General features: G+C 38.7%; 1 protein-coding gene across 2 annotated transcripts in view; it reads right to left on the bottom strand.

Annotated features, from left to right (window-relative positions):
- kel (Kell metallo-endopeptidase (Kell blood group)) overlaps window positions 1-12,890 on the bottom strand; it is a 55,667-nt gene extending 42,777 nt beyond the window's left edge. For both annotated transcript variants that reach the window (XM_051931710.1, XM_051931711.1), the window contains exon 1: window positions 12,643-12,890. In XM_051931710.1, coding sequence (XP_051787670.1) covers window positions 12,643-12,687 — 45 coding nt within the window. In that variant the 5' untranslated portion in view covers window positions 12,688-12,890. The remainder of the gene's footprint in view (window positions 1-12,642) is intronic.
- Window positions 12,891-14,804: the final 1,914 nt, after the last annotated feature.

Below are 14,804 nucleotides of genomic sequence, written 5' to 3'. Positions count from 1 at the left end.
CCTGGAGGTTGGTGCCAGAATTGGCACTCCAGCCACCATAAAAAAACTTCATACTGTTCCACTCCATCTGAACTAGTATGATGCCTAGGTGTCCACCTGTTGCATGGCTGCACTCAGGTCCTAATCTGGGATCATGAGGTGGTTTGTTCAGCAATGTGCTGTATCAGTTTCTCTTTAGAAACAGAACTGTTACAATTTCAAAGTGGCAACTCCTTGTTCAGACTTTTGCATATTTCTAGAAACACTAAAGTTTGGGACTCACAGACCCGACTCCAAACTAGCTTGTGTAAATGACCAGAAAATGACCAGGGGCTACTTCCAGGTTTCCTCTCCCAGTCACTTCAGTGATCAGAAATGCCTTCTGGGGCCATCCTTCTAGAACTACCTTTACCTTTACAAGTGCTTGGGTGCTCTCAGCAATGACAGGTTTGTCTGGTCTGGTAACACAGAACAACTATGTAACTTAATGTTTGTTGGGACATCCTTTACATCTTCTGCAACTCGGTGCTGGCTAGTGTGATTATCTGCATTGTGGTGTTCTGAACCAGAAACATCAATTCAAAAGTGGCCTCCGAATCAACAAGATAAATTAAAAGGACAGTTGGTAGTATTAAAGGAAAGCATTAAAAAAAATATCGAGTACCATTATGAAAAAAGCTGCTCATCCTCTCTGACACTAACAACTGAGAACTTTCAGCGAACATCTTTCTCATGAAATGCTATTAATATCTGCAACCTTAATGTTTGGGTTTATTTATCTATTTATGTATGTATTTATTTAAAGAGTTTCTGTTAATAACACATTTCTTTCTTTCTTTCTTTCTTTCTTTCTTTCTTTCTTTCTTTCTTTCTTTCTTTCTTTCTTTCTTTCTTTCTTTCTTTCTTTCCTTCCTTCCAATGAAGAAATCGACCGCGCAAATTAATACCTGGAGAGAGGAGAATGTCCAGCAATTGTTGGAAACGACAGTGTCAGTGGATTGCGCAATTTACCAGTGTTGTTAATGCTAAACTAGCACTCTCATTCAGGATGAAAGCTCAAGAAAGCAAATTCACCAATCCATGCATATTTTAAAATCAGATGCCCACTCCTTATCAATCATATGTTAAATCCCTGGAATTTATGTACTTTGTGCCCTGGTCATGCATTTAGATATCAGAGAAGTGTGGGTGATTGGGTTTTGCATGTTGTGGGGGCTGTCTAACAAACTTGTCCCCCCACTGCCGGTTGAAAGGCCTTAAACCCTTACTGCCCGCTGCCAATGCAGAGTTCCAATTTTCTTTATCTGTCTTCGTGTTTTTCCACCTGCTAAAGACATGTAGGCGGGGTGTCCTAAAAGTTCCAATCAATTAAAGCTTTCGAGTAATAAAGTATACCACCCAGACGTTATAAAGTTTACGATTTACTTCACTCATTTTTTAATGGAGTTTTTGTTTCAACCGAGTTCTTTTTTATTTTTTATTTTGTAACAGAGTGTAGGGGAGTGGCTGTTTCATTTTTTGTCTTCATCTGTTTCTTTTATTTCTAAACTTGATACCACTAGTGTGTGAATACTTGTCTTTAGTTCCTCTAGAGGTCTATTCAGGGACCTGATGCGAGTGTACAAGATGAGTGCAATGAGCAAAAAATATTGCAATAGTGAAATTCTAAGTTATGCAGTAGTGCATACACCCTGTGCTATAATCACACATTTTCTTTTTATTTCTGATTATAGATTCGGTTTTCATTTTTTATTTAAAAAAAGAAGCAGAATTTACTTATATAGTTAATTTTCATTCATAAGTGTATCTCAAAGTGGTTTAAAAGTAAGAAAAGAAAATTGTACAAAAGTTTTTAAATCTCTAATGGTTAAAGTGACAAAAGTCAATGTCAATTTGGTCAGATATCTGGAGAGAACAATAAAAACTCCAGCTGGCAAGGATGCTGTAGAAAATAAACCTCAAGGGGGATTCCATTTTGTATTCTAATATGTTTTCAGATTTAACATCATGAGTCTTATTTTAACACATGTGTGAAATATATGAAAATAAATATCACTTTTTCTCTTAAACAAGCGGAGGATAGATTAGTATGAGTCTTTATTTAAGCTACATTTTTTTAATGTTCCAGGAACAGCCTGAGGAATTTCGAGGCTTGCTTAGTTTCTGTTCTGTGTGTGACACTTGTGCAGAATTTGAGGCTATGGTGACACAGTAGTGTTAACCAGTCGTGTACTTAGTGCTTTTTTTTATTGAAGTTGTCCTTTTTAAAAATTCATATTTGTTGTTTGAACATGTTAGAAATGCATTGGTGTGCTAACAAAATGGAAGCACTTATTTCAGTGCGAGCTGATGTATAATCTGTGATGAAAATGCATTGTTTGCACGATAAAACGAGCTGAGAAATGAAAAAGTAGTAGTATGGAAAAAAATATATATAGCACCACAACAACGTCCTACATATAACATGAAAACTGTAGGGGGTATTCTGCACCTCAAACAATTGACCCAGACACCAGTTCTAGTCCAAGAATTTTAAGTTTGCCACAGTACCTTTTCAGCTGGTCAAAACTAATTTGAGAAACCACTGTGCACAGAATAATCACTCAACCAGAAACGCACAGTTTCTCCTTATGTCCTTCCTCCCTCATTCTCTCCCACTCCTCCTCTCCAGGTAAATGTTGTTCTTCTAGACTCCCAAGTCCAACTCTCTTGCCAGATGAGGATTGGCTTCCTTTACAAGGCAGACCTGACAGCATTTCTAATACAAAAGGATTGCATCCAGGAAGTACTTCTGGGTTAGATGGAATATCTTTATGAAAGGTGAGCCACCCTCTTGCAGCATGCTCCTTTGGCACCCAAGGACCCCAATAGGGGTGTCCATTGAAACTACTTCCATGCAGCCTCGGGGAGAACTCTACCAGATTCTGCCATACAGTTTACTAGGGTGAAGACAAAGCATCAAAAGGCAGTTTCCCACTGTCTATCCATTATACTGACCCAACCTACAGCCTTGTAAGGATCACCATCCATTCTGATTGTACAATAGGTTCAATAGGGTTTTATGGAGGAGGAATCAAAAGCAGAGTATTTAAGACTGTTAAATATTTCAATGTTGTGTAATAAAGTGCAAACGCTTTTATCATAACAGTGTTGTGCTGGTAATAGTAATTTTATTTTTAAGGTGGTGGTAAGTGGTGTTTTGGTGACAAAGTAGACATCTTATTGCTGGTTTTTTTTACTAGGTAAAGCAATCAGTGCCAATTGGTTGTTTCTTTATAGTTCATGAGTGAGTACAGCGTAGATAAATGCACTTCAGCATCTACCATTTTCACCTTGTCTGCAATTTCAGTAATATCACAGCAGCTAAAAACCATTTAAAAGTTTTAGGATTTCATTAACTCCAGAACACAAAAAAGATGCACAACCCAAAACTTCATCGATTACATGACCCTTAACAGAGTAACAATATGGTTGGAACAGGTCAACCCAATGGGAGCAAATTCTGTGCATATGCATGCAATATAACTGAGAACAGTTGTTTATAATTCATGTTACAATAATACATGTACATTTGTTTTATTTTTTGCCTTCTATCATGTCATAACTTCAAGAAGTGGATGGTGTGGTGGTAGATAAGGTAACACTCTTACTGTATTACATTTAGCAGGTGCTGAGTTGAAATCCATAGTCAGCCTATGTCTGCATGGAGTTTGCATGTTCTTCACATATTCATGTCAACTTTTTCAAATTACAGCAATCTGGTTTCATCCTTCCTAAAGGTGTGCAGATTTGATTGACTTCTTCTTCTTTCGGCTGCTCCCGTTAGGGGTTACCACAGTGGATCATCTTCTTCCATATGTTTCTGTCCTCTGTATCTTGTTCTGTTACACCCATCACCTGCATGTCCTCTCTCATCACATCCATAAACCTTCTCTTAGGCCTTCCTCTTTTCCTCTTCCCTGGCAGCTCTTTCCTTAGCATCCTTCTCCCAATATACTCAGCATCTCTCCTCTGCACATGTCCAAACCAGCGCAATCTTGCCTCTCTGACTTTGTCTCCCAACCGTCCAACTTGAGCTGACCTTCTAATGTACTCATTTCTAATCCTATCCATCCTCGTCACACCCAATGCAAATCTTAGCATCTTTAACTCTGCTACCTCCAGCTCTGTCTCCTGCTTTCTGGTCAGTGCCACCATCTCCAACCGATATAACATAGCTGGTCTCACTACCGTCCTGTAGACCTTCCCTTTCACTCTTGCTGATACCCGTCTGTCACAAATCACTCCTGAAGCTCTTCTTCACACATTCCACCCTGCCTGCAATCTCTTTTTCACCTCTCTTCCACAATCCCCATTACTCTGTGCTGTTGATCCCAAGTATTTAAACTCATCCACCTTTGCCAACTCTACTCCTTGCATCCTCACCATTCCACTGACCACTCTCTCATTTACACACATGTATTCAGTCTTGTTCCTACTGACCTTCATTCCTCTCCTCTCTAGAGCATATCTCCACCTATCCTGGGTCTCCTCAACCTGCTCCCTACTATCGCTACAGATCACAATGTCATCAGCAAACATCATAGTCAATGGGGACTCCTGTCTAATCTTGTCTGTCAACCTGTCCATCACCATTGCAAATAAGAAAGGGCTCAGAGCCGATCCCTGATGTAATCCCACCCCCACCATGAATGCATCCGTCACTCCTACCGCAGACCTCACCACGGTCACACTTCCCTCATACATATCCTGTACAACTCTTACATACTTCTCTGCCACTCCCAACTTCCTCATACAATACCACACCTCCTCTCGAGGCATCCTGCCATATGCTTTCTCCAGGTCCACAAAGACGCAATGCAACTCCTTCTGGCCTTCTCTATACTTCTCCATCAACACCCTCAGAGCAAACATCACATCTGATTTGATGGACTGGGAACTCTAAATTTGTAGTGGCTGTGGTTATATGCATGAGTGCCCCCAAAACATCCAAGGACAGAAATAGGAATTAACCTATTTATTCAAGAAAATAAACATTAAGATATCCATCCATGTGTGACTTTCTTAACTTACTAAATACAGTTTTATGGCAGATTAAAGAATACAAAAGTAACCTCAGGCATATACAGGAGGCAGTCTTGGATGAGTCATTATATCATCATGGGGCACATTAACCAAAATGCTTTCATTCACTCACACAGACCCATCATAGAGTTGCCAGTTAAACTAAGAGTACAACCAAATTGCCTATGTATTAAATCACAGGAATATTTCTTAGGATCACATATTTTAAAGCAGAAATAAAATCTGAGTGATTTAACATTTGCTAAAAGAAGCCCAACACGATTGTGAAAAAAAGAAGTTAATTATTTTTAATTTTTCAGCACTAGTCATTTCTGCTTCTCTCAGAAACAAATCCTGGTGCTTCCATCAGTCAGCCATAAGCTCGTTATGGTGTCAGATCAAAGGTTTAGGGATTTGCGTGATAGGTTGTGATCCAGTTACAGAGATATTGCAGTCTACATCCTTACTGAGAAAGCTTTTGTTAGTGTACTGGTATGAAAAATGTAGCCAACAGTTGGACCTAAGATGAGGAACATCAGTGAGGATTCCCCATGGACGCAGAGCAATGGACAAACTCTTTGTTCCTATACTAATATTTGAAGGGCTATGGAAGGTTGTTTATACATTAGTCACATGTCTTGTTGGGTCAGTGAATCGTTAAAACCTTGTTCCAAGTGTTTTCTAGCATATAGGTTAATCCTATGTCTTCTGGTTGGTCCATGTATTCGCAGAGCAACTTTTCTGTGTAATGTCAAATCTGTTTAAAGTTAATGTAAGAGTTTTCCAAGGTTTGTTCTTGTCTCCTTTATAATTGGACATTTCCTTAATTTTTTTCATTTTCAAGGTGAATCATAGATTTGATCAGAATTCACTTTCAGACCTGAGATATGCATCTCTGCTGTTTCCAGATGCTGCTGTCATTTTGGCATCTTCAGACTATGATTCCTGGCCCATATAGGGATGGTTCATAGCTGATTGTGATGGGGACTAGGATAAAAATGGTTTCTGCAAATCCCAGGTCATGGCTGTCATTTGGAATAGAGAGACTTCCTACTTGTAGGTCATGAGGGAATACCCCCTCAAGATGACAAGTTTTGTGAAAGTTGTACCATAGTTTGGTGGCAATATGTAAAGAAACTTCTGAAAAAAAGCATTTTATTTACTGGTCATCTACATCTCTATCTTCAGTAAATCGTTAAAACCTTGTTCCAAGTGTTTCAAGCATATAGGTGAAACCCATGTCTTCTGGTTGGTCTGTGTATTGCAGAGCAACTTTTTTAAAATAAAAAATAAAATCTGTTTAAAGTTAGTGGTCTCAGCCTCTGGGTAATGGCCCAAATAATAATATTTCAAGTATATGTGGCAAGATTGATATTGTGTAGGGTTGCTAGGCTCATACTCAATGAGAAGGTGAAGATATCATATTAATAAATTGGGAGGATTAAGATTAAAAGGATTAAGAGAAGCAAGATGAAGTAGTTTAGGGCAGGGGTAAGCAATGTTGCTACTGGAGGGCCGCAGTGGCTGCAGGTTTTTATCCCAACCCAATTTCTTAAAGAGGAGTCAATTATTGCTGATGAAATAATTATTACCTAAGAAACATTTTAATACTTCATTTAAGTTGCCTCATTTGTTAAAGTTCCCCACCCTTAATTGCTTATTTCAGTTTTAAACAGCTCATTCATTTTAATGGCTCCAGCCAGCAGTTCTTTCTGAATTGTCTTTATTTATTCATTGTGAGCTATCTGGATTAATAAAATATTTGGAAGGAAATGGAAACAAAAAAGTGAGAGACTGAAAATTACTCCTCTGTTTTAGGATGATATCCTTAGAAAGAACAAAATCTACAGTATAAGAATGGTGTGACATTGTAGAGCTAAATCATTAACAAGCCGTAAAATTAAATAAGGTCTGATATTAGCAAGGATTAGTTTCAAATTAGGCAACTAAGTTGATACAAAAACATGAAGCCATTGCATCCCTCCAGGACTGATGTTGTGCAACCCTGGTTTGGAGCATCTAGTGAGGATCTAGTGAGGTGATTCCCTGGTGTCTCATGCAGGAGATGATCATTGTTAAAAGTTTTTGTTTTCCTCTCTGCTTTTGCTAATTAGTCATATTCCTTCTTATATCTTCATTATGTTAATTTATTTGTTGTTAATGTCCAACTTTCTAACTTTTAAAAATAAAAGTATTTACAAATTTACATTACTGTTAATTTACATAGATATCTGTGTTTGCATATGCTTTGTGGTTTCTGCTTCCACTTAATTTTTGTATGTACATGCATAAACTCTGAACCTGTGGTCTGAGAAGAGAACAATATAAAAATGACTGAATCAGAGTGGAGTTTGCATATTTTAGTCATTTTTCCCATGTCTTCTGTTTACTGCATTCCTACCACCCCCTAAAAATATGTAGTCCATGTTAATTAGCTTGGAGTGGGCATATGTGCCCTGGAATAGACTGGCATCTTGTCCTGGGTTGGTTGTGACCTTCATACAATGCTGCTGCTGGAATTGGTTCCACCTCTCTGCAACACTATGGTGGAAAAAATGTTTCAAGAAAATGGATTGGTGGATATATTACTTCATGGGGTAAAGGTTTTCTTGCAGCCTGTATTCAATGACGAATTTGTTAAGTGTCTTTCTGAAGTTTCGTTTCTGTCAAAGTTTAATTTTGCTGTTCTGAAGTGCATTGGTGTGCTGTATGGATGAGTGCATGAGTGTGAATTTCAATGGTCTGACATGCAATCCAAGCCTGGATGCCTCCTTGAACCTGATGCTGCCAGGATAGAGTTCAGCTGCTATAGTCACCATATAATGGAATAAGAAATTCAGTATATGGATGGAAAATTTAAAGTGCATAAATCTGATCTTGATGGCAATATTGTATTTTGTAAAAAAAAAATAAAAATAAATAAATAATAATAATAATAATACATTTTATTTATACAAGGCGCTTTTCAGAGAACTCAAGGGCACCAAACAAACAAACAAACAAACAATAAATAAATAAATAAATAAATAAATAAAAGACACAATTATAAACAACTTAAAACATCAGAAAATCCAAAAATTAAAACCAAACAAAACCACTGTAATCATAAAGAAAAAGAAAAAGCCATTTTAAACAGATGCGTTTTAAGTTTACAGTTGAAGAATGAATATGATTTGATGTTTCTGAGCTCGGTAGGTAATGAATTCCAGAGCTTGGGAGCAGAATGGCTGAATGCTCTGCTCCCCATGGTGGTTAGATGGGCAAGAGGGACGGCCAGATAGGTGGAGGAAGAGGATCTAAGGTTATGGGAGGGAATGGCAACATGAAGAAAGTCAGACAGATATGGAGGGGTGAGGTTATGAATGGCCTTAAATGTTAATAGCAGAATCTTAAAATCAGTTTGAAACTTAATCGGGAGCCAATGAAGCAGCTGCAAGACCGGAGTAATATGTTGAATAGATGGGGTTCGAGTAATGATGTGTGCTGCAGAATTCTGGACTAACTGAAGCTTATGAAGAGATTTATTAGGGAGACCAAAGAGGAGTGAATTGCAGTAGTCCAGCCGAGAAGTGACATGACTATGAACAAGAATGGCAGTGGTATGAGAAGTGAGGGAGGGGCGAATGCAATTAATACTACGTAGGTGGAAGTAAGCAGACAGGGTGATGTTAATAATGTGAGATTGGAAAGATTGAGTACTGTCGAGGATGACACCCAGACTCTTGACCTGAAATGATGGGGAAACAACAGAGTTTTCAATAATAAGAGAAAGATTATTGGTTTTGGATAATGATGATTTTGAACCAATGAGGAGAACCTCAGTTTTGTCACTGTTTAATTTAAGAAAATTCAAAGAAAACCGGGATTTAATTTCAGCAATGCAGTCAATAAGCGAAGGAGGTGGAAAAGAGGAGGTGGGTTTACTAGCAAGGTAGAGCTGGGTGTCATCAGCATAACAGTGAAAATTAATGTTATATTTACAAAAAATATTGCCAAGGGGAAGAAGGTAAATAATACAAAGAAGAGGCCCCAGGACAGAGCCCTGGGGCACACCTGAAGTAACAGCAGTGGGTTGGGATGTGAAGGTTTTAAACTGTATGAACTGAGTGCGGCCTGAGAGGTAGGATCTAAACCAATCAAGTGGAGTGTGAGTAATGCCAATCAAAGAAAATCTATTAAGGAGAGTGGTATGACAAATAGTATCAAAGGCCGCACTCAGATCAAGGAGGAAGAGAATAGTAATTAGACCGGAGTCAGCAGCCATAAGGAGGTCATTGGTAATTTTAACAAGTGCCGTTTCTGTACTACGAAGAGGAGAAAAACAGACTGGAACTTTTCATATAGATTATTATGAGATAAGTGGGTGTGAAGTTGGATAGCTACTATTTTTTCAAGAATTTTGGAGATAAAGGGCAAGTTAGAAATGGGGCGAAAATTATTGAAATTAGTAGGATCAGCACCAGGCTTTTTCAGTATTGGGGTTATAGCAGCAGTTTTAAAAGATGAGGGAATAATACCAGTAGTAAGAGAAGAGTGAATGATGGCAGAAATGAGAGGGACTAAAGAGGGGAGGCAGGCTTTAACCAGAACTGTATGCAGTAGATAACAAGTAGATAACTTAGATTTGCAGACGAGATCTGAGATTTCAGAGGAAGTGGGAAGCTGGAAAGAAGAGAAAGAGTGAATAGGCGAGTGTAGTTCAGAAGGAATACAGAGAGGATCTGGACCAAGGTGCTGATGTATCCTTTGGATTTTCTCATTGAAAAAGGACATAAGAGAATTACAGAAAGCAGTTGAGTAAAGGTGAGATGGTAAAGAGTCTGGAGGTTGTGTAACATTATTAAGTAAAGAAAACAAAGACTTGGTGTTACCTGTATTACAAGTAATTAACTGAGTGTAATAATTAGATTTGGTTTGGTCTATACAATCCTTGTAATACAGTACATGATTTCTATACATCTCTTTGTGGACAAAGAGTCTGGTTTTTTAAAAAACATTTCAAGTTGCCTGCCCTTAACTTTCAGAAGCCAAAGTTCAGGCGTAAGCCAGGGGACAGAAAAAGAAAAAGAAACAGATCTGTTTTTTAGCAGAGCAAGAGAATTAAGAATACCATTAAGACAAGTGTTATAATATGAGACCAGTTCTATGGGAGTGGATAAATTATAAAAGTCCATTTGGGAATCAATTCTAGAAGACAGCAAATTCAAGTTAATATTCTTAATGTTACGAAAGGCTATGAGATACAACTCGGAGTCCTGCCACGTGCAAAAGTTCGCTGACGACACTGCTATCGTGGGCTGCATCAGGAGTGGGCAGGAGGAGGAGGAGTATAGAAACCTAATCAAGAACTTTGTTAAATGGTGCGACTCAAACCACCTACACCTGAACACCAGCAAAACCAAGGAGCTGGTGGTGGATTTTAGGAAGCCCAGGCCCATCATGGACCCCGTGATCATCAGAGGTGACTGTATGCAGAGGGTGCAGACCTATGAATACCTGGGAGTGCAGCTGGATGATAAATTGGACTGGACTGCCAATACTGATGCTCTGTGCAAGAGAGGACAGAGCCGACTATACTTCCTTAGAAGGCTGGCATCCTTCAACATCTGCAATAAGATGCTGCAGATGTTCTACCAGACGGTTGTGGCGAGCGCTCTCTTCTACACGGTGGTGTGCTGGGGAGGCAGCATAAAGAAGAGAGACGCCTCACACCTGGACAAACTGGTGAGGAAGGCAGGCTCTATTGTAGGCACGGAGCTGGACAGTTTGACATCCGTGGCAGAACGACGGGCACTGAGCAGGCTCCTGTCAATAATGGAGAATCCACTGCATCCACTGAACAGTATCATCTCCAGGCAGAGGAGCAGCTTCAGTGACAGACTGCTGTCACTTTCCTGCTCCACTGACAGACTGAGGAGACCGTTCCTCCCCCACACTATGCGACTCTTCAATTCCACCCGGGGGGGTAAACGTTAACATTATTCAAAGTTATTACTGTCTGTATACCTGCATTGTTATCACTCTTTAACTTAATATTTTCTTAATCAATATGCTGCTGCTGGAGTATGTGAATTTCCCCTTGGGATTAATTAAGTATCTATCTATCTATCTATCTATCTATCTATCTATCTATCTATCTATCTATCTATCTATCTATCTATCTATCTATCTATCTATCTATCTATCTATCTATCTATCTATCTATCTATCTATCTATCTATCTATCTATCTATCTATCTATCTATCTATCTAGTGAGTTCATCTGCTGTAAGATCGAGAGAAACAACACCAGAGCAGCAGATCAGGTCCACAATATGTCCTTTACAATGGTTAGGAACATCAGTGTGCTGCTGGTATCCAAAACTCTCCAGGCAAGATAAAAAGTCTCTAGTGAGAGGGATATTGATATTGTCCAGATGTATATTAAAATCCCCCAGCAGAATTATATTTGGAGTAATTGTAGATAAATGGGTAAGGAAGGTAGCAAGATCGTTCAAAAAATTGTTTGATTTAGGAGGACGTTAGCAATGATGGTAGGAACTGGCCCAGACAGTTGACACACAGTTGATTCAAAAGAGCTAACCGCAGGAGCAGGCAGCAGCAGGACTTTCCACTTCTCGCAATAAATTATCGCAACACCTCCTCCACAGCCAGAGCAAAGGGGTTGACAAGTGTAAACAAACCCCGGGATGTGCATTTATTAAGTTGTGAAAAGTCTTGAGGTTGCTGCCAAGTCTTGGTTAAATAGAGAAAGTCAAACTTACGATCAATGAGGAGATCCTGCATGAGAAGTCCCTTGCTCGTGAGTGAGCGGATGTTCAGTACACCAAAGATGACATTGTTGCTGTCGCATTTGACAATGGTGTTAGTCGACTGAGCTAAGCTGGCCAACACACTATGGTCAGCGTTCCTATCTGTGTTATGTGGAAGGTGACGAAAATCAGACCAAAAAGAGTTAATTCCTTTTGAGGCATCCATTCGGAATCTTTGGCGGGACCCACGATGGATGTATCTCTGACGAGGGAGAAGTATGACGTACGAGTCGAAATACAGCACCGACAACAGAGGCACAGACTGGAGCAGACGCAGTCAAATAAGCTCAGCAGCTGGGTACTGGAGGAGGCCAGTCGCAGGTTGAATAACGAGCGACAGGAGACTCCAAACAAACATTAACCAGGCGAATATCCTACCAGTCCACATTGTAGGCGAGGCCACAGACAGCTCAGGCGTCCAGAGAACAAACCGGTAAGTTTCAAACGAAATGGGGGTTAGGCTGAAGCTAAATGCATGCATAGCATACACAGCCACGCAGAGATGTCAGCAAAAATGGCAAAAAATACCATCAAAATCACTAGTCATAGCAAAATCAATAGTCTAGTTACTGGCGAGCAGCGGCGACCAGTCCGGCCAGCATTCACTCAAACCAGCAATGTACTGCCTTTAAAATTTAATTCTGCCCTCCCATTATTAGCAGTCATATTTTTGCTTTTTCTTATTGAAACATTTTATGTTACAACCAGGTTCGGTGTCAAAAATGTGAATAAAATACTGGTTCAGCACCAGAGTTGTGTTATTAAAGTGGTACACGACTACTCTTACCTGCTCTGCTGTGCCATTGTCCACAAGCTTTAGTTCTGCAGCCATCCTACACAATGTCAGCAAATTTCACGTATAATCCCAAAAAGAGAGCTTTCTTTCTTTCTCTTTCTTTCTTTCTTTCTTTCTTTCTTTCTTTCTTTCTTTCTTTCTTTCTTTCTTTCTTTCTTTCTTTCTTTCTTTCTTTCTTTCTGTCTTCCACAAGGCCACCAACTTGTTCTGTTTCTGTTTCTTTATGTGCAGTATGCTAGACTATCACAACTTTTTTCTTATCACAGACCACTTGTGACCTAGCCCACTATGACGTAGTTAATTTCCATTCTCTGATGTTGTATGAGGCTGTTCGTTTATAATGGAACTTTCCCTGCTTCTTGTGTTAACTGATACACAAGAACTATTTTTTGACTTTGAATTTGGTTTTATTATTATTCCCCTGGTTGCAGTGCAATGGTATATATACAGTATGTAAGAAATTGTTATGTGATTCAGATTCATGGTCATAACGGCATTCAGTTCAAATGTGCAATGAAAATCCTGGTCACACATTTGTACTTCTGTAATTGCAATCCCTATCTACATATACATGTATATGTATATGTATATATAATTTAAAGTAGATACACACACACTCATGTGTATGTGTGTATATACTTTAAATAATGAATTCATTAATTTTGTTTTTATAGTAGGAAGTCCTCCCTTTTTTAAAAACAGGGAAAGCTACTAATGTTATAAAAGTAAGACAGAGAGGCACTGAGTTGGAGTGGATGCAAACCAGATAATGTTGGTGTTCACCATTACCAACTTTATTCTCTCTTCCTCCTCTGAAATCCCACAAGGGTTTCCTTTAACATGTTCTAGGCAGGATTTTAACTAAACATGTCTACTTTTCACTGGAGTATTTCTAGTTATCAAGTGGAGAACAGGAGGAAGAACTGTTGTATCTACTTATCTCTCTAAAGCTGCACAACTAGCAAGATATCTCTGCACACATTCACCAAAGTACGTGCCTCTGCATGAGAAAGGCACTCAGAAAGTTTGACTTCAAGGCTTACTGCATTTCTGAGCTTTGGGGCCTTACAGTCAATCCAGTTTCTAGATCCAGTGTCCTTCATTTCTTTAAAGTTATAACAAATTTAACACTAGCTTTATTTTAATGCCATTCTACTAGACAGACAAGCAAATTACACTCGATCATTTTAGGTGTACAGTATTCATATTTAATGTGAAAACCACCTATTGCAAAGTGCTATCTGTCTGTCTGTCTGTCCAAATGAAATAATTTGGCTCCTAGTAGATTGATTTTGGTGAGATACTTGTATGGCATGCTTACTCTTCAAGGAATTTGGCAAGAAAGTTGAATATTGTTGTGTGCTGTACACATTTTTGAAATTTAAAAATGTCCCCATTGAAAAGCACTGGTGATTTTGCAGACTCGTCCATCTTAAAACAGAGAAACATTCTGTGCAATTTTAATTATGGTTTAATTTACTGTTTCAAATTTACCTTGAGAGAAGTCACTTTAGCATATATATTTTGTATAGTTTCATCAATTACTCAAATGACAGCTGCTCCTGATGGCAAAACAGATTCCCAATAAACGTTAGCGAAATGCTGGGAGACACACCCCAGATCACATCCCCTGCTGTTTAAGGTAAGTTAAACATAAAAGGTAACAAAAAAATGACATTTATCTAGAAATGAATGTTAGAAGTAAAGAATTATGTAAGTGTTGCTGTAAGCATGAACTGAACAAATATGTTCTCAGGTATTTACAGTACAGTACATTACACTAAAACTAGCCTCACTACTGCAGTATCTGCACATTACAACAGTTCAATGTTTCTCTGACTTTATAATTTATTGGCAAAGCTCCAGACCTGCTTTCCATCATAATCTGAAGAAACCAACAGAGACTTCCCATGAGATTTCAACAGAAATTTTAAATCTCCATCAGATATTTTTTTCAAAAATGTAATGTTTAAGAAATCTAAACTACAATTAACCACAGGCCTTCCTTTTAAGTACTTGCTATTGCAGGTTGTTAAAAAGCATATATTTAAGGTAGTCTGCTAACACATGTAAATTGTATTCTACTGTCACAGTTTCTTTTGAATATGACTCACCGTTACAAAAATATTTAATGAAGAAGAACAGGACAGCTT

This window comes from Erpetoichthys calabaricus, chromosome 9 (genome assembly GCF_900747795.2).
Source record: "Erpetoichthys calabaricus chromosome 9, fErpCal1.3, whole genome shotgun sequence".
Classification (NCBI taxonomy): Eukaryota; Metazoa; Chordata; class Cladistia; order Polypteriformes; family Polypteridae; genus Erpetoichthys; species Erpetoichthys calabaricus.
This window is presented reverse-complemented; position numbering and strand designations above follow the sequence as displayed.